The sequence below is a fragment of the Ammospiza caudacuta genome, chromosome 5, assembly GCF_027887145.1.
Source record: "Ammospiza caudacuta isolate bAmmCau1 chromosome 5, bAmmCau1.pri, whole genome shotgun sequence".
Classification (NCBI taxonomy): Eukaryota; Metazoa; Chordata; class Aves; order Passeriformes; family Passerellidae; genus Ammospiza; species Ammospiza caudacuta.
The window spans coordinates 54308134-54328816 of record NC_080597.1 but is presented as its reverse complement, the minus strand read 5'-3'; the positions used below and the strand labels follow the sequence as shown (position 1 = coordinate 54328816).

General features: G+C 41.2%; 2 protein-coding genes across 2 annotated transcripts in view; one reads left to right on the top strand and one right to left on the bottom strand.

Moving 5' to 3' along the window:
• The window catches only part of ANKRD26 (ankyrin repeat domain containing 26), a 48406-nt gene extending 44515 nt beyond the window's left edge, over positions 1-3891 (top strand). Inside the window, exons 36-37 of the mRNA XM_058804585.1 lie at positions 1320-1365; positions 2446-3891. Of these exons, the coding sequence (XP_058660568.1) occupies positions 1320-1365; positions 2446-2567 (168 nt within the window). The 3' untranslated portion in view covers positions 2568-3891. The remainder of the gene's footprint in view (positions 1-1319; positions 1366-2445) is intronic.
• Positions 3892-11162: 7271 nt separating this feature from the next.
• On the bottom strand, positions 11163-15477 carry LSM8 (LSM8 homolog, U6 small nuclear RNA associated). Its single transcript, XM_058805735.1, has 4 exons — positions 15357-15477; positions 14503-14543; positions 13010-13137; positions 11163-11423 (listed from the first exon to the last, which is right to left on the bottom strand). Exons 1-4 carry the CDS (start codon positions 15385-15387, stop codon positions 11333-11335), a joined length of 291 nt encoding a protein of 96 aa, XP_058661718.1. The 5' UTR covers positions 15388-15477; the 3' UTR covers positions 11163-11332.
• Positions 15478-20683: the final 5206 nt, after the last annotated feature.

Sequence of the window (20683 nt, the reverse complement as noted above, 5' to 3'; positions counted from 1 at the left end):
CTGTGAAGTTGAGTTCCTAGACCCTGAGTATCATCTCATAGAGTCTTGGAGGGTCCAACTTACTCTGTGTTCAAGAAGCCCCATAGGTAAGTAGTAAGTCAATATCACCTCCTGAAACAGAATTACTGAGATGGTGACTGCTGCAAGTGACCCAGTATGTTACTGCCTGAAGAGCTAAACAGTGAGACAGACACCGACTTGAGGAACAGTGGAATTTACTGTAATGTAAAACTGCATTGAATTCTGGAAGGATATGCTAAGCTAAGCAAAGCATATAATCATTAGCAAATAATTATAAAGGACAAGCTAAGTAATGCTGCTAATGATTACTACAAAAGAATGCCTATAGTGATAAAGAAAGATACATCACCAGTTACTTCAGTACTTTGCTATAATCCAAGTCTGGGACACCTCAGCTGTCAGGGAAAGATGTCACAGTGAAGGACTGGAGAACTGAGGTAACTGGGAACTCCTGTGGTGCATCCACCTTGCAGGCCACCAGGCTCCCCCAGCTTTGCTGTGAAAATAGCCCAGCTTTTATACTGTTAAACAAACAAGCTGACATAATGTGTAATTTCATTCACCTGTTGGCTTTCTCCCAAAGCCTGGCCAGGGCTCAAGGAGGAATCAAGTCTTAGATCCTGTACCCCCTTAGGAGGTTAGGCCAGATGAGTTTCTAGAAGCGGAAAGGTAAATACATGTTCTGCCAGTAAATGTACACATATAACAATAGTTTGTTAATGAGCAGATATATATAGATAACATTTGGTTGGAAGGTTCATCTAAGGTCAACTTTGCCTCCAGGTCTATTGTTGAGGCCTCATTAGGGCCTGTTGTTCAGTCCTTGGTACTTCATGACTTTTCCAGAGGGGGCAGGAGGACAGTGGAGACATTGTCAGTCCTCAAGGTGTATTTTCATTCAAAGGCCTTTTCCTTCCTTTTCAGAGGAATCCATGTGTTTGCTATATTTCCGCACATGAAAAAAAAATTGCAGCTTGGAGGCAGTTGGATTTTTGGTACCACTGAGAAGAGTTTGGCTCCATCTCTGTTACTCCACCCCTGGTAGTTAATACACACAGACAGGGTCACCTGAGCTTTGTCTGCTCCAGGAAAGAAACAGTCACAGCTCTCTCAGCCTTTCCACATAGTTCATGTGGCCTTCAGCATCTTCTTGGCCATCACAGGCCATCACCTCCATTTGGGATGATATTTTTAGGTTTAATCATGTTGTCCATGGGGTTTAAGAATGTTTTAGAAGTTTTAGCAGTTACGTTTGGGTGATACTATGTCTTAACTATATTTTTGATGTATAATTCTAGGTACGACAGGAACTGGATGAAAAAATCACTAAGGAACTGAAAGAAGGTAATGTGTCATTCAATTTAGAGGGTTATTAAGGGAAAAGGTGTCTAACAGCTTTCAAGCCATTATTTTCAACTTCTGCTAAGCACAGAGATTTTTTTCTGCAAGCTCTCCAGTTTAGACTTGAATGCAAAAAATTCCTGCTTTCCAAAACATCGCATAGAATGTTATGCCCTTGCCTTGGAGTGCATAACATAACATGCACAAGCAAAAAGAAAATTCATCCACTGCTCCACTCAGAAACACTGAGCTTAGGATGAAGCTGCTACTCACTAGAGTTAATCTCCAGCAAAGACATCAAAGAAGCCCCCAGACTTTTACAGATCTTTATAGGCTTCAGCCATCCCTTTCTTCCCTGTACATGGATTGCATTCAGTACTAAACCATACCTTACATATTCTCTGCTCTTAGATCTTGTTTTTTTTTTTTTTTTTTGCTATGATTCATGGCTTGTCTTTGTAGCTTAGGTGTTGCAGTCTTGTTTTGAATAATTAAGAACAACTTGATCAGGGATAAAAGACAACATTTCTTTAGGAAGAGATGGTTCAGTAGTGTTTAGGCAAACATGAGTTCAATGCTTGCAACATGGAGCCTAAAACACCCTCTGTAACTTGAGGCCAGGCATCCAAAGAGGAAATCCACTTGCTTCATGATGGCTGGTCCTCCAGAGTCACTGCTTTGCAGGGACTGCAGCTGTGCAGTTGTAGTGTTGTAATCAAGCACAGCTCTGAACACTTAAGGAAAGCGAAGACTTCAGGTTGAAGAGCTCTGCAGGGGCTCCATTAAGAAGCCCTGTTAAGGGCCACTGGAGTCGTGTGGAGTCCCACAAGATGTTCAGGGTGTAGCCTCTGGAATGTCTGTCAGTAGCTTTAGAAATGCTGTTGACTGATAACCACATGTGCACAAAATGAGTTTCTTCCTTTGTGCCCAGCTCTTCCCTTATTAGGTGTCCTTGGAAATTTTAAAGTCTCGTTCAGATTTGCAGACTCTTGAGTTATGCAGGGCCCTCGACTCTTACAGTGCCTTATTTCTCCATGTCTGCTGTAGAAGTAACATAACCCATCTTGTCTCTTTTCCCCTCAGCCACTGCTGAACTTGAAACTGGAAGTGCTGGATCTTCCAAAAACCTTCATGTGGACCAGGATCCCCTTTCCAGAGCAATAGAGGAGTACCGTGATGTTTTAACCAAAAATTACATGATTTGAATGAAGTGCTGTGGAAAGGCTCTGAACACTTTGCTTTTATAGAAAGCACATCTATGGTTTCCCTTCTCCCCAGTTCAGATGTGAAAACTTTTTCATTGCAGACTGAATATAAACTCTATGAAGTGGATGTCAAGCACGGTGCACCCATCTGTTGGGTTTTTCTGCATAGCTGGTTTCTTTTGCACTCACAATAAGAACCACATCTTTTTTTTTTTCTGACCAGGAGATTGACTGATCTGGATCCTTGAGCTTGACAAAACTGTCAGAAATGTTTCCTCTTACAGTAGTTTCATTATGTTGCATTATTTGTGTTCTGTGTTTTAACAAAAGCATTCCCTTTGTTCTGTTTATTCCTTTCACCCAATGTGTTTGTAAGTTCTCCAGTGTTATTTCAATGCTTAGGACATCATTTGATGTTCTTAGAGTACAGTGCTTCAATCCTGATGCAGTACTAAGTTCTGCTAATTAACTTATAGTGGTGTTCAAGCTGGAGAAAAGGGCACTTTACATTGTTGTCACTTTATGCAACATAAGTTTAAAATGACCGAGTGTGTAGTAGTGCCAAGACTTGTTTTATGATCTTTTTGGTATTTTTATTTTGTATCACAGAATGAGTGAGGTTGGAAGGGACCTCTGGAGGCTATGTTTTCTAGCCCTCCTGCTCCAGGAGGACCACCTTTAGCTAGTTTCCCAGATCTGTGTTAGTTTTTTAATTAAAAAATGGAGACTCCAAAGCCTCCATAGGCAACCTGGCCTCATGATGAGTCACTGTCACAATACACTTGAATATCATGAGGGGTATTCAAACTCAGTACCTCTCATGGTATTGGTGTTGATTTCTGTATGAAAAATTGCTGCAGCTTCAGACTTTTGCAACTCTTGCTTAAACACGGTACACCTGAAAACACTTTCAGTGGGAGGGATAAAAAAGGAACGTTAATATCATCAACACTCCTCAGTACTGTCCAGAACTTGTGTGATAGCATACCCAATCTTTTTGTTGCTGCTAGCAGCTAATGATGTGGTGTCTGTAGCACAGATGTGATGGAAAATTGATAGCAACCATATACGCAGTTTTACTTATTTCAGAGAGTTATTTTAAATTAAGATGTGAGTTGTCATTTCCCATCTGCAAAAGTCACAGGTCTGGAAAAGAAAGAATAATTGTACTGAGATGAATCAAGACTGAAATAATTTTAGGATTTTACCCACTATTTTGAGGACTTGAGTTAACAGATAGTGAGAAAAGCATTAAATGCTGCTGTAACACTTCCTTTTTATATGAATACATTTTTGTGAAGTTATTACACTGTATTTAATTGAACTTGATATTTAATAAACTTTGCAGTCTAGAGCATGGCTTTGTTTTATTGTTCCTTTTTCTTGACACTGCTTTCCACCCCTTCCCTGCTCATAGAACTCTCCTGTGCTCACAGATGCACCTTGCCTGTCCCTCTATAAGAGACTGGCCTGCTACAGATGAGTGACTCAAACACTGGACCATGTGCAGTAACTGCCCAGGTGCTGCAGGAGACTGGACTGGCTCAAACAATCAGCTGGGTGCTTGGCCACTGGTGCACAGAGTGGCCTCCCCAGTGCAGGTGGGTGTGCACACCTGAGGCTGCAAACTGGCATTCCACATAACGGAAGAGGCTGATAACAGGCAAATCCTGCAAAGTGGGATAGTCCTTCTTACCATGCCAGATCTTCCCTTACATAATGGCTCAGCTGTGAGAACTCCCCTCTGAAGTACTATAACATGAAGGTATTTATCTCAGCTGGTGGGCCATGATTATTGAGCTACAATGGGTAAGAGACTGCTGCAACACCTTAGAAGATGTCAATGACTCAGGGAGTGTCCCATGATCCAGTACTGCATCATCCAGGGGAAGTAGAGGGGCCTTTCTACCTAGCCTCAGCTAATATAAACCCCATGGACCTGGTGTTATGGGGGCTCTTTGCTGCCCACTTGATGGGTACAGTCTGCAACCACCACATCAACAGGACTGCAGCTGCCAATGAGACAAGAGAACCAAGAGGCTGTCATTGGAACCTGCGGGGTGGTGATACTTCTGATGTTTATTCTGTTTTTCAGTCTCTCTTCTCTCCCTCTCCTCCTCCACTTGTCTTTTTCCTATCTCTCTCTACCTCACATTTACTGATAAATAAAAATCCGTACTAATGCCTTTGGCATATGGTCTCGCCAGCACATTTAGTCAGACAGAGGCTTGTCTCTAATAATTTTAATAACTGGTCAGAACTTAACAGCCACAGGCCAGGCAAATGTGTCCTGTGGTAGAAGCTTCTTAGAAGTTTCTCACTTTATTAAATTACTGAGGCTCAGGTGGCCCATGGCAGAGAGCATAGGAACTTCAGTCCTTTCAGTACTTTCATAACTAATGTTCTGCTGCTTAAAGACCCAAGACAATACAGGGCATTGCTCAGGCACACCTGTGTGTTGAAGAGTGGCATTAACAGTAGGGTAGCCTGGTAATTCCCTTTTAGCTAAGGGCCATTTTGCTGCCATCTGCACTTTGCCATTGAAACTCAGAAATAGCATAATTAGAACCACACTCAAAATTATTGAGATGTACAGTGTAGTTATAAAACACTGTACATGTCTTATCCATCAATGAAATTAATACAAACATATTGTTTGCTTTTCTTACTCCTTTCTGCATTGGCTAGACTTTTGTAAAATGGTGAAATCAGAAGTTGCAGCATAAAACTCAAAATTACTTCATGGCTATTATAAATAATGCAAGAAGTTAACCTAGTCTCTAGACAAATGAGGAAGCTGTCCCATTCAGCCACGTAATGATCTTCACTTAAATTATAACAATTGCTCTGTTCCATTCTTATCAGAGACTGTTTCCACTTGGATCCTGACAATTTTAACTGAATGTGAGCTGATGACTTTTCACAGAAGCTGTCTTGAAAATCAGAAGCACAATTCCAGAGGGATCCTACCTTACTACAGTTACACAAAATAATCTTAAACCTTTCTTTTTCAAGTCCTTGACCATTTGCCCTTCCTGGATTTAAACCTCACTCCTGACTCTTGTATCCAGGATGAGTTAGGATAACTTGTAGAAGAAACACAGCAAAAAGCAAGAAGGCTGCTTCCCTTCAGCATTGATGAGCACACACCTTCATGGATTTTGCACTTGCACTTTAATCATGGAAATCATTCTGCACGCTCCTACTGCTAATGATCTGATTGTTAGGAGAAAGGCTGGCCCCCGTCCTATTGACTGCTTACATCCTAAGTGCTGGTTTTTAAATCTGTTTCCAAACTGACTGAGGTTCTATTGTCTGATGTTTCCTCCACAGCATCACACATTTTCAATCAGCCTCAGCTCCTTAGCCATAATCACTTCCTGCCTTGGCTTCTGTTCAGTCTTGTAACTCAGTGCAAAACAGAGTTGTACATTAGGTCTGTATGCATGAAATGGTACAGATGAGGTGGTATTTACGTGGCACTTGGCAAGAAATGGTTTTATTAATGGGAAATGCTACAAACCAAATTTGAAACTTTTATAGATAGCTTGGGGGGGGGGTTAATGCTGCATGTTTATTCTTGGTCTTTTGCATGCATGCTGCTGTGAATACAAGCTTGACAGCCTGTCCCCTGTATCCAAGGTCTCTACATCACACATGTTCATCAGTGTGAATGCTGCAGATCCCAGCCATACACCCCCTGCAGCTCTGGCCAATTTGCAGAAACATGACAGCATTTATGTGCACACATCTGCATCACCAACAGAGTTGAAGTCTGAAAATTACACAAGTGAGAATTACCAAAAATTTAAGCACAAAAATAAAAAGCAATAACCATAACTAAAAAGTACCATTTTAGAATAGGAAGCTTCCATATAAAATTCCAGTGCCTTAAAATACTTCTGAGTAGAAAATGGTTTCTCACAATTTCTCAGTATTTCTTATAAGATGAATTATTTATACAGATACAATAACTGTACCTGTGTTTAAGAGAATTTCACTACAATGACCACTGTTGTAAAGCCCAACATTGTTCACATTCAACAAGTTTCCATCCTAGTTATTTCTATTTTTTATGCATTAGAGTACTTCAGGTCCAACTTCTTCAATTTCTCCACTGAATAATTTCCACTCCCATTTCTATGCACTGTAATCATCACTGGATTCGACACTACAGATAAAATAAACCAAGAGTATAAAACAGTATGGCAGGAAAGCCATTAAAGAGGTTTTAGCAGACAAAAGCAGCACATGTGCTTGTCCTCTCTAAAGCAATGAAAGCCTTTCATCTAAAAGTGCAAGGAGCCGGAAAGAAGTTGAACACGGAGTGAAATTTTTTGGCATCCGGTGGCACTGTTACTGATGTAAGGCTGACCGGCAGCAGCACATTGTTCCAAGCAAGTTCCAGAGCTCCTGGAACGTGCTGCAATGCTCCAGGAAGGAACATTAACAAGTAGGTAAGTCCTGCTTTTATGGCTAGTAAGCAGGTTTTGGCAAAAGTCTGAATGCTATTGCGTTTTTAGCTTTGGTTTTCACCTGCGTCAGTGAAGCTTTTGTTTCCTTCAGGGAAAATGCTACTGATGTAAGAAATGTCAGCATTTCTGCCACTACTGTAAAAGTTACAGAAAAAAAAGGCCCCTGAAAAGGACCTGAAGGCAAAATACAGCACTCTGAGAGAGGCCATCAGGAACAGGATTTCCAGAACAAATACCTGGCTCTTTACTATCTTCTGTCATGTATTTTCAACCTAGGTGTTGTACAAGCTTTCCCTCCCTCACCTCAACAATCTTGAACTTCTGGCACATCTGGGTTTCATAGTTATTTGTCCATGAATACCTGATACTTGAAGTTATAATGCCTTATTATTTAAGCAACACAGAAGTTCAAACTGATTGATAGGACACAGTTTTCCTGGCTACTTCAAGTGCCACTTAATCCACTAAATAATTTTCATTATTCTTATCAATAAGCTGCAGTTCCATCAAATGGAAAGTAGAAATAAGAATCCATTAGTAAAAATTAGTAGAGTAGCATACACTGGTGCCACAAATGTATCATAGATCAAATATAACTAGCAAACACACCTTGGTGTTCTAACTGGCATAACTCACACTCACAGTTTCCAAGTCTCTTCAACTGAGGCTTCTCCTTCAGAAGTGCTGTTGTGGTCATGGTAATTTAATTCCTAAAGGAGCAACAGCAAATTACTTACTATTTGTCATATTAACAATGGAATAAATTAAATCCTTTCATGCCAATGCATGGAGAATACAACTCTGGTATTTAAGGATAATTTCTATATCCATCTGCAGAATAAAATTCTTAGCAGAGTGCAGCAGAGGCTAATTGGTGGAATTATGTTGCCATGGGTACAAAACACCTACTCAGGCACACAGATTTGGTACATCTGCTACAAAAGTAGTAGTGGCCATGAGATAAATACCACTGACCTGCACTTTCACCTTCAGTTCTAGCACTGAGTGTTTGATGTGTACCTCAGCTGTTTACTTATAAAATGGAGTGGAGAATAAACACTACCTCCAGGGCTAAGGACAACAGGCTATAGTTGATAGGAAAGGTCAAGTTATACAGAAATTGTCCACTGTGGGATTATAACCTGAAACCAGTACCCGTGTTCAATCCAGTACAGCCAGTAACCCACTTGTAGGCCATGCAATATGTGAAGCACTTTGATGTGGATTGCAGTTAGAGAAATTGCCATTGGACCACAGAAGGTAGTTTCTCTGTTTCTTCATGCACACCAAATTAATTTACTTAATCTCCTCATAAACCAGCTCATTCATTTCACTGGAAGATTTTTCCACTAGTCAAGAGTTGTCCTTTCACTCCAAGATCTCGATTAACCAAACAAAAGGAGGAAGTGACCAACCTATGACAATGCAGGAAATTCAATGGCATATGACAATTACCTCCAATTCAGCATTACTTCCTTTTGGCCTTAGTATCACCTTTTTCTGCCCTTCTCATTTTTGTATAGCATGTTTATTACTCTGCAAGGACTCACTAGATTTTATTGAATATCCTTGTTATTTACTGAATATTTAATCTAGGCTCACTGCAGGGAGACAGTTTCAGGAAGAAAGTATTCATGATCTCAGCAGGGCTCTTCATGTACCCCATGCAACCAGCTGACAGCCATAAGGCACCAGCAGTCAGAACTCTTAGGGAGCACCTTCAGTTCCAGAAAGAGAGTTACTCTTCTTTGTTGAGAGTACTTTTCTCTCCAGGAAGAATAAATCAAAGGCTTTTTGCAGACAATACTACTTATCTCCCAGGAGAAATTTGCTTTGCTGCATCTCTGCAATCAGTGTTAAACAGGAGAACCTTCAACCCAGCCAGCTGCACACAGCAAACATACCCCTTCTCAACACAGGAGAACCTGTGGTGCTCTTTTCTCATTCCATCCAGTTCTTTCACACCTCTTCAGCATCTGGGTTTTGCTCTCAAAAATTCAACTCTGCTTTATTTGCTCTGTTGTACCTTTTTAGTACCTTCAATGTGCTTGCAACACTGACTGCAGAGTTCCCCTAGTGTGAAACACATACACAGGCTTTACCTGTGCTGAGCTTCCACCCCACTCTTCCTCTGGGGACTAACACTCTCTTCAGAATCACTACTACTAGGCCATCAGTCTATGGCCACTTTGTGGTTTCAATTGCACTGATTTCTCCCATCTTTTTTCATTTATGAAAACAATGACATAAATTACTCTCATTGGTGACCTGTTTTTTAGCCTACTGTGCTACAGTCTTGATTAAATGAAAATACTCTTTCAGACTGGTTATAATTCAACTTCATACATTAAATACTATTTTACTGAGTGATTTCTCTATACTTACAGGTACCTAGTTAGCCACTATAGCTTAGAGTCCCTGAAAGTTCAAAAAGCTTTAATTGCATCTTAAAATTTTTAAAGAATTATCAAGTCCTACATTTGATTTTAATAAATACCTTCTGACTAGGTCTCCTGGCTTTGATCCCTTCACCATTACAAATGATGTGTTTGAGGTAAATGGTCACCATAATGCATTAGCATTCCATAACTAATCTTCAAACATAATTTCTCAGCTATAAGACAACATATTTCCATAGTTTTTCCAGTGCTACTACAAGTATTCAACCCATGTGCTTCAACTATAACTCTCCTAATACATCCAACAATAAGTAGTGCATTAGTGCATCCTGACTCCACTCTTTGCCTCTGCACTTTTTGCTGAGCTCTAAAACACCTAAATTAATAATCTGCTTTTTCTTTATCCATACAATTCAGTTCCTATACTTTCTTTTCTCTTGTGAAGGTATCAGCAATTCAGTAGCAAAAAGGCTTTTTTCTTGCCTGTTAAATGAAACTCGATTCTCTCGACATAATCAATTATGGCCAGGATTAGTACTGACTTCTGGTAATCACAGGAAAAACATTATTTGACTTATTCAATGTTTGCTTGGCAGTTCCAAGAAAAAATGTGGACAGAACACAACACAGTAGTAGATCACCAGATGAATAAAGGCAAAAAAAGGTTTGCTGGGCTTCACATGCTCCACCAAGAACAATCTTAGAAAACAAGGTGGAAACTACAAGACTTGAGAGACATTTTATGGAAAACAAATATCTTCAATGTATTTGGTTTCCAAACAGTGAACTTGCAATGAAATAAATCCCATCTAATAGTAAAATTAGTATAAAACCCCCTAATATGCACATTAAAATTCCTTTTTGTTTGTTTTGACAGCACATTTATAGACAGGGGAAAATACTGGACCTGTGGGACACTGGGGAATACAAGAGCTTTGTTCAAGAGTACAGACTTCATGCTGATATGGCATCAAACACACTATGCTGCACAGAGCTTGTCCCACTCAGCTTGGTATAAGAGGTCTGTATGTGACCATTGTTACTCGGGATCCTTAGATCCAATATTAAGCTAAATTTCTTTCAAAATAAGTAATTTTCCTACCAAAAGTACTTCTGTATCTTCTAAACTACATTTTAAGACAATGGTTACACATTAGCAAACACACAATTCTCTTTCTGTAGGTCTTACCCAAATTTTGAGCAACACAACAGCTGCTGAAAGGTAAAGATAGAGAATTAGTTGGTCTGGAATTTAATGGGCTTCAAATAAGTCATGCATTTGGGTTTTTTGTTCCTGCTCAAAAGTCTGTTTCTCCAATTTGTCTGCAAGGATTAAGGCATTACAAACTCCTGCACCTCCAGTGGAGTCAAGGTCTGACACCACAAAAAAAAAAAGTACTATGTGCATATGCCATTAATTAGACTGTGAAAGCTTTTAACATTCTTCCTTTCTGCACTACACACATAGACAAAAAAAAAATTACAAAGAACACCTTTCTACATACAGCCACAACTGCATTTAGAGATGGTTAAACTGACTGGCACACATCTACCTTCAAATAATCCTGGGTTAACTTGAAAAAAACCTTGGTTTACCTTTAGGAATGAGATCTTATTTTAAGAACAAGGTATATATACACAGTACCAGGACCATCACTGATACTGATTGCATTTCCCAGTGAAATTACGCAGCCTGAAATTCAAAAGAAATGCAATGAAAGTATCTTTAGCAAAATGTAGAAACTTTAATTTACATGCAAAACTACAACATGTTCATAATAAAAAAACTGATGACTAAACAAATTAAACACAATTTTGTAAAAACTGTCCACATTGCTAAATAGGTCTGTACAACCAAAGATTTACAAAGTCCCAGTGCATTTTTATCTTTTCAGTGCACAACTGAGTTTAAAGGTTCTGCTCGAATATTCCCCAAGTCAAGAGCAGAATCTGTCTCTTCATCAATTTCACCAATCACAGCACTGCAATTAAAAAAAAAATCAGGTTATTATTGTAGAAATCAAATCACACAGTTTTAAAACAGAAGCTGTATTTTATCTTCTAACAAGCCCTACATCCTGTTGAACTATACCAACTTCTGATAGATGCTGTTTATCCCATGAAAGCCTCTAGTGATGCACACTGGAATGCTCAAAGTACTTTGTACCATGTACTCTTTCTTTCCTTCTATTTTTCAACAGCTTCCCTATTTCATGAGAATCCCCTATTTTGAAGTTACTGTTACTTAGCTGTTGATTCCTTTTACTTCTTCCTATAAGGACACTGAATTTCAGCATGTTGAAGAGCTGCATGAATACATAATTATTACTTGTATTAAATATGCTTGAATTTGTTAAGACTGCAAAAACAATTCTGCATCACAGAAGCATATTCTGAATATATTTCAGTAATGTGGCTGTATGATGATATCTTTCATCATACATTTCAATTGTATGATCACACAGTGAAGTAATAAACCATTATCTGCTGTTTTAGACACATTTTTAGTATCTGAATGAAAAGCTACTGGTAGAGTGGCATACAATGTGTCCAATTAGTTTTTCTTAAAATTTTAAGTCCAAAGTGATGAAAGCATTCAGAATGATCCAATTTCTCAATATTAGATAAATGCACCTAGATATCAATTTAAGCCTTGGCATTTTGTTGTACAGAAGTATTCATTAGAATTAAAGATGAAAATTCCTATCCAGGCTCATGTGTTGGTCACTGCAACATACTCTTTTTCCAGCTGTGATAAAAAAATAACCTTACTTTTGCCATTGGTTTCACAATGCTGCTGCAAAAGTAATCTTCTAGCTGGCCCACTTACCAGGCCTTCTTCCACTTCTCCTGTAACCCTCCCATGGGTTTGGCATAGCAGCTACTTCCCTCTGCATTCACTGAGCTTTCACCCTCATTTTGTAAAGGAATTTTGCATCAAACACCAACTCATACACTTGACACATCACTACATTGACTTCAACACTTGCTACACTGCCAAGTCAGAACCTTCAAGGATTTTCCAGATTATAAAGTGCTCTCTGTGAACATCTGCTCTAAAGTAAAAAACAAAAACAAAAACAAAACTGTTGCAAGTCAACTTTGTATACCAGATTGCTGACTTTTTGCAGACACAAGTTCTAGCTCATTTTTTAGTGATTATTCTGTCTTTTCCTTCATCATCTCCCAGCCTGTCCTTGTAGGGGAGATGCTCCAGCACTGAGATCATCTTCAATCTCAACACTGCAAGGCAATCACTACTGTAAAAGAAGTGTAGACATTTGCTATTTAATACAGAATCACAGCTGTGTGTTAGGAAAGATCAGGTCCAACCATTGCCCTAACACTGCCAAGTCCACCACTAAGCCATGTCCCCAAGTGTCACCTCCATACATCCTTTTAGTACCTTCAGCTTTGACAATACTTTCAGTGCCACCCACAAAGATGCAAGGTGTGCAGGGCAATCACAATTTATATAGATTATGGATATATAAATATACACAAACACATGTGCACCCACAGACAAAGTCTGCATGGAAAGATTTAAACAAGAGCATGCCATACTCACACGTTATCACCTCTCACAATGTACAAGCCCAGCACCACTTGCTCAACTCCTTGTGAAGAACTGAATACTCGTTCATGGCTTTCATCCAAAATCAAGTTTATGGTCTGGTCAAAACCTTTGAGTGTTCCCTGAAAAAAAAACACAAAAAAGCACACTGCCATTGCCCTTAAAAACTGCCTCTTTGCTGCCAAGGATATCATAAACAGAGTGGCAAAATAAAGGTACTGGAGAACAGATGTTCTATTCAGGTTTTACTCTTGGGCTTAAACACAAAAGCTAAAGAATGAAATTTTAAAAGCAATAACCAATTTAAGAAAAGCACCCATGTGTTACTGCGTGTTCATGCTAAAAGACAATACGCTTAAGCTTTATTATTAAAAAAATAAATTTTCATTTTATCAATGATCCTCAAGACAACCAATTTTAACATTTCTACACTGGTTTTTTGTATGGATGTTTCCAGAAATTAAAAAAAAATATTAAATAAACAAAGAACAAAAAAGTTGGATTCTTGTGGTCAACAATATTGAAACCATTCCTAACAAGCAATTTAAAGTGGTATCTCTTTGAAAAAGATTACCTTGTGTTTACTAAATTATATAAAAAATAATTTTAAAAATACGGTATTTTGTGGCACTTAAGTACATGTTTTGAAAATTCTTAACATAAATTTGCCATCACTACTTAAGAAACTCAAACTCCCATAAAACAGCCCTTCAAACAGCCATAATCTGCATTTCTATCATCTAACAGTGAGTCCTAAACACCAACTCCATTCAAATCTTTATTGATAGGAAGTATCTTGTAGCACACACACAAAGTTTACCAGACTCACTTCAGCCAAGCAGATTTGGTGAAGCCAACAGATTTCTGCTCTCTCTTTCCAGAGGCTGCACAAAGCTAAGTGCAGACAGAAAGATACAATCCTGCTGCAACAATCATACTGAGTTACACTCAAAACACAAAAGAATAAAAGATGGGGGAAGCAATGCAAGAAAAAAAGCCCCAGAACACAGAAGCAGTAAACCCAAAAATATTATACAGTCTAATGTATTAAGTTAGCCTATCCTTAGGTTTTCAGGTACAAACAGAAGCCCACAACACTTCTCCAGATGATGTTTTTCTACCATAGGGAAGAAATGGTTTTAGCAGGAAAGTTGAAGAGCATACAGAAAAAAGTGGGCATTTTAGACAGAAACTAAATTACTGAACAGAAGAGGAATGCGTTTTCTGGTGCATTCCCACAGGAAAAGCCATTTGATAAAAAGGCCAGAGCATCTGCAGACACAAATTTATCAATGGCAAAAAGCTGACATGACATGCAAGAAACAGTAAGTAGTCATAAAATTATTTTTTTAAGCTTTATGGCAATTATTCTATACTATATAGTTTGGTTGTGTGAATATGTGAGACTATCCTAACAGAGGTTCTTTATTGCCACAATGGGAAGTCTTTATGGGGGAAAATAAAATGTTAAAAAAAACAAGTCTTACCACAATCATTCTTCCATCAGAAGTAATTACTGCAACAGTACCTGATATTTCATTAAGGAAACATTTAGTCATATCTGGAATAGAACCATTAACATTTTTTGAAGCATTCATATGGAATACAGGTTTTATGAGCCATTCAGAGCCCCAAAAGCCTATCAGCAATTTTTTTAAAGCAGCATGGTTGACAATAACATGTGACAATGCAGTATTTTTCATTAACACCTCCTTGAAAGTCTTTCTTCACCCAAATATGGACAGTCACACAAACATGAAAAAGCCTTACAAACAGAATACAGATTTGAGCTCACCTCTCCTCCCATTACTAACTACACTGCCTCAAAATGGAAACAACCGTTTCATAAACACTTTAAGGCCTTAAAAAACTTTAAAAGTCCTTAAAAAGCTCTGCAGTGGTTATCTCGAGGCTAGTATTCTGCATCCCTTCTTCCTGAAGATCTGACTATCCCCATTCGACGATCACATATTCATCATCTTGACTAATTCTGGGTTACTAGCTGACTGTTAGTGAATAAAACTGAAAATGTCCACGGGTTACAAAAAGCACAGAAAAATTAACACCAAAAGCGCTGCAAGACCCCCAGCTGGCAGGTTTTGAGCAAGTGCTGCCCAGCTGTTATCCAACAGCCCTTTAAGGGAGCAGGCCCACCGCGACCCCCGCTCCTCACGGGCATAGCTCAGCCCGGCAGCACTGGCTGCCTGCAGGGGACCTCATTCTCCGCGGAACCTCCGGCCTGCCAGGCCAGCCTCCCGTGAGGGAACCCGGCACCGCGCACAGTGTCGGGCCCGAGCAGCAGAGCCGCGCTGTGGCGCACGGGGCCCGCGGCGGAGGATACGGTTGATGTAGTTCTCCAGCGCGGAGGTCATGGCGGCCGACTCTCTCCGCGGGGCGCCGCACGGCCGGCGCGCGACGCTGACGTACGGCCCGCCGCGCAGGCGCACAGCCCGGGGGCGGGGCCGGCCGCGAGCGCGGAGAGCGCGCAAGCGCTGGGGGCAGGAGGCGGCCAGGAGGTGGGAGAGGGCCGTACCAAGGAACGAGCCGCGCCGGGGGGCTGTGGCGCCCCCTCCGCGGCACATGGCACCGCCCGCAGGGACGCCGGGAGGCGCGGCCGGGGCGGGGTGTGGTGTGGCGTGGTGCGGTGCGGTTCATCCCTGCAGCCGAGCGGCTGGAGCGGGGTTTGGTGTGGTGTGGGGCGGGAAGGTTCATCCTTGCAGCCGAGTGGCTGGAGCGGGGTTTGGTGTGGTGTGGGGCGGGAAGGTTCATCCCTGCAACCGAGTGGCTGGAGCGGGGTTTGGTGTGGTGTGGGGCGGGAAGGTTCATCCCTGCAGCCGAGCCCGGCTTCAGCGCCTGGTGCAGCAACTGACCTCTCAGTGGCCGCAGGCAAAGAGCTGAGGTCAGGCGGTCTTTCTCCACGTGGAGATCAGTGACTAGTGATGTCCTTCCAGGGGCTAGTGCTGGGGGCAACTCTGTTCATCTTCATAGGCGACATGGATAGTGGGACTGAGTTTGCTCTCATCAAAATAGCTGATGATACCAAGCTGTGTGGTGCCATCGAAATGATGCCATCCAGAGGGATCTGGATAGGCTTGAGAGAAATCCCATGTGAATCTCACGAAGTTCAACAAGGACAAGTGCAAGGTCCTGCACCTATTCGGGGCAATCCCAGACACACCTACAGGCTGAGTGGAGACTTCATTGAGAACAGCCCTGCAGAGAAAGACTTGGGGGATCATGGTTGATGAAAAACTCAACATGGGCCAGCAGAGTGCGTCTGCGGCCCAGAAAGCCAGCCATACCCTGGGCTGCCTCAAAAGCAGTGTGGGCAGATTGTTCCCCTCTCCTCTTGTGAGACCCTACCTGTGTCACAGGCTCTACCAACAAAAGGAAGACATGGAACTGTTGGAGCAAGTCCAGAGGGGGGGCCATGAAGTTGATAAGAGGACTGGAGCACCTTCCTTATGAAGACAGGGTAACAGTTGGGAACGTTCAGCCTGGAGAAGAGAAGGGTGCATGGAGGCCTCATGGCAGCCTTCCAGTATCCAAAGGGGTTCTACAGGGAAGCCAGAGAGGGACTGCTTTTCAGGAACTTTAATGACAGGACAAACTGAAAGAGGATAAATTTAAGTTAGGTATTAGGAAGAAATTCTTTACTGTGAGGGTGGTGAGATACTGGAACAGGTTGCCCAGGGAGGCTGTGGATACCCCAGCCCTGGCAGCCTTCAAGGTCAGGCTGGGTGAGGCCTTTAGCAGCCTGATCTAGTGGAGGGTGTCCCCACTCATTGCAGGAGAGGTTGGGATTAGATGATCATTAAAATCCCTTCCAACCTGTAAATTCATATGAGTCTTGCTAGTGTGGGAGCCATGTAATCCTCCTTGGTTTCCTGTGGGCTGCTGGTGTGAGGTAGGCAGGAAGGAGGCCTGACCAAGCCCCCACAGCTGCTTGCTCATTTCCCAGTCAGTGGGATGGGGGAAGGAATTGTAAGGACAAAAGCTGGAAAACTCTTGGGTTAAGATAAAGACAGTTTAATAGGGAAAGCAAAAGCCGTGCACACAAGCAAAGCAAAACAAGGAATTAAGTCACTGCTTCCTATGGGCAGGCAGGTATTCCACCATCTCCAGGAGAGCCCCATCACACCTAATGGTGACTTGGGATGTCAAATGCCATCACTCTGAACATCCCCCCTTTCTCCTCCTCCCCACTTTATGTACAGAGCTTGATGTCATGGTACAGAATATACCTTTGGTCAGTTTGGGTCACCTGTCCCAGCTGTGTCTCCTCCCAACCTCGCAGTTTAGATTGTCCCTGTCAGTAGTCCCACTTCCTTTTATTTCAGTAAAAGAGACAAATTGGCAAGAGGTCCAAAATAGGACTTGGTGTCCAGCCCGTGGTTTAATTCTACAGGGAACAGAATTCTGTCTGTTCTCCTAACATGCCAATTTTTTTCTTGCATTCTTTAGCCATCTGAACCACAGGGAAAGCAAAATTTTTTTTAAGGTAAATTAGCCAGAAAAAAAAAAAAAAAAAAGAAGTTCTTTGGCACCTATGAAGGTACCTACACCAAAGTAGTCTCTGAAGAATTTGTCCAATGGCTCAGCCTTTATCAGAAACATGACAAGAGATGTCAGAGAACAAAATACTTTTGGAATTGGGCATTACATAATTCTCATCCTCTTAAGCTTTTATTATAAGAAGCTTAACAATTTCCACTAATGGTTAGACCAGGACTGCAATAATTATTCTGTATTTCATGTAAAAGGTTTTTTTGGGGGAGATTGACATTTTCCTTTTCATACTCTTCTTTCTCTCTGTCAAGAGACATTCTCAAAGGCCAAGAGCATGAGATCATTGGGATACAAGGATGTAGGATGAAATTTTAAAATACTTGCAGAACATTGCCACAAGACCTGATGTCAAGGATCTCTGATCCACCTGTTTATATTACAAGTGTCCCTGAAAACCAGAGAAGAGCTTTTTAAAAAACTGTTTTTATTTTACAAAGGAATATTAAAATCCAAAGAGTAAGGCCAGACTCCTGAAGTCTGGTGCCCAGGCTTTGCCAAACCAGGTGCTTAAAAGCAGTTAGCACCCTCAGTATAAAGGAACTCTGAAAAGAGAATTCCTGGCTTCGTTTACTCTTAGGCTCTCCCTGAAGACAGGCGGCTCGGCCCTTCTTCCCACAGCCGTGACTGAGGTTCTGTCCTCTGTTTGAAGCCACCATCACTCTTATTCTCTTCTTATAAAACACTCCCACACACAGAGGAGATGGAGAGCTCTAATTTAAACCCGTATCTTTTGGGGAGGGAAAAAAATATACTGCCTCTCCCCTTCAGGAGCAAGGTTTGGCAGGCTAAATTACGACTTGGAGGCACAAGTTGCGTAATTTTGCCGAAGTTGTGGCCGGTGCGGGGAGCGCGCGGATCCATGAGGGACGGTCCGAGGCTGTGGTTCGGCCGCGTGCCCAGCAGGGGGCGCCCCGCGCGCGGCCCGTGCGCTGAGGGGAGGGCGGGCAGCGAGCGGCCCCGCGCCTCGGATCCACCGGCTTCAGCCTGGGCAAGGCACCTCCGCCTTCTCCACGCCGAAAAATCCTGCTCTGCCCGAGAATGAGCTGCGTTTCCCACTAAAGATGCCTGTGTTTCTCCGGTGCTTACATAGCGAGCCTACTGTGAGTAACTCACATAGGGACGTTTCACAGGTTCAAGCTTGCATTAGACCAGACACATTTTATTTCTGGTGACTATGTAACATTAGCAATATTTGGGATCAGAAAACTAACTAGCGACGCTTTGCCCCTTCCTTCTCTTCAGTTGCTGCAGAACTGGCCTTGGGGACATACTAAGTAATAATAATGCCCATTAAGCTCTCAGTTGAAGAAACAAAAGACCCTTTTAAAAAAGCTTCCTTTTCTCTTACATTGTTTAGATATAGCTTACTTGCTAATTACATTTGCTCCAGTAATTAGAATCAGTTTATTTCTGCAGTTGTTTCTCCAAACGTTAAGGTTGCTATGGCAAGTGATTGCTCCATGTTATGCTTTCTGCAGAATATGTGACCAACTAATCATGGCCTGTAGTGCCTGCACACTTTCCGCTTTCCACACTTTCCTTGAAGTCTGCCAGGGCAGGGAGGAAGCCCTGCAATTGTACTTGTAAGGTGTGTGTGCAAGCAGCTGTGTGCAGAATTGTTATCTAGCCTAAGGCTGGTAGAATGCCTCAGTAAAAGTTTTGTTGCTAGTCACTATAATGCTTATCAGTTTTACATGTTTTAAACCATGCTAGCTGCTAGTTGCTCAGAAGCAGCCAGGTTTTATAGAGCCTGCCATGCTGAAGGGTGAAATGGCTTTGTGATGGCCTCAGGAGAAGAGTGGCCCTGACTGCCACTGCTGTGCTATGGCATGTCAAACCATGTCCCTGTCAAATCAGATTGAGAAAGATGCAAGACTTATTCCTCCAGCTTCCTTGGAATCTGAAAATCTAGTATAATCACCTCATGACTGTGGGAATAGGAGGTTTAAAGAATTTAATTTAACAAAACTCCCCAAATTAGTAACATCTGTCAGCTTGCTCAACAAGAATTGCATCCCTTGATTGCTGCTCAAGAGAAAAATAGCATCCCAAGGTAGGAAATAATGGAGTGGTGCATACTGAAGAAGAAGAATCAGGCAGCATGTACTCCACAAGAAAACTAAGCATCCCCAAAGCCCACATATTTAATTTACTTAATCTGATAACCTTTCTAGTACTTTCTGAGACTCAAAGTTTTAAATCTCTGGTTTTCACCTACAGATGCCTAGAATATCACTTCATAGAAAGAGCTTAACCCTTTAGCTTGTCTTTAGTTTATACACACCCAAGCTGGCAAACATGATTGGTTATGTGTTCAGGAAAAACAGGAACATCCCTTCACCTCCACTTTATTCCTCTGAATCTGTAGATACTTTAGAGCCCATTATCAGCAATGCGAGGACATAGATTTGGTTTTTTCTGGTAGCTGGAGAAAAGTAGCAATCTCACTCATCTCATGCATGACTAGCTGCAATCTAAGCTGAGATGTGTTTTATGTATATTATTACATCAAATGACGGGTTTGCAATTAAACAACTGGAAAATATAGAAAGTTAGCAGTCTGAAAAGGGTTGGTAGACTGAATATGTTACAATGCATTAGAAACAAATCTGTAGCATGAGGTCTCAAAGTACTTTTTATTTATCTTTAGAAATTCATTAACAAACACCTGATCTAAATTTTGTTATGATAGCAACTGCTGCTATGGGAAACATTAGAAAAATTTATTCCAGGTGCTCCTTTATATGAGAAAGTGCATATTTTCCCCAACAATTTTTGCTAAAATATTCAAAATACCATAGCAATCTTAATGAGAATATCCCTACTTTATGTGTTAGCATAAAAAATAACTTTGCATGTTTCTGTTGGCAGGAAAACAAACTCTTTTCCATTTTCCTCCTTTTTTTTTTTTTAACTGAAGAAATGGATAGCAGCTGTAGAAGTTCAGTACCATTATCCTCTTAGCTAATCATTTTAGGGGATGTTACAAACTAGTGGTAGGAAAAATGCCATTGGTAATGGGTTGTGTACCTACTACAAAATAACAGAGCTAATGGATTCTTGTTTTCAGTTGCTCTAAGCAGAACATAAAGACAATTC

What these genes read in the sequence shown, in the direction of transcription:
- LSM8 (XM_058805735.1), bottom strand. Translation starts at nt 15,387, where the DNA reads ATGACCTCCGCGCTGGAGAACTACATCAACC. An exon ending in CTGATGGAAGAATGATTGTG is followed by an intron (nt 13,138 to 14,502) that starts GTAAGACTTGTT and finishes TTTTTTTTTCAG; the next exon opens with GGAACACTCAAAGGTTTTGA. An exon ending in ATTGTGAGAGGTGATAACGT is followed by an intron (nt 11,424 to 13,009) that starts GTGAGTATGGCA and finishes TTTTAATTGCAG; the next exon opens with TGCTGTGATTGGTGAAATTG.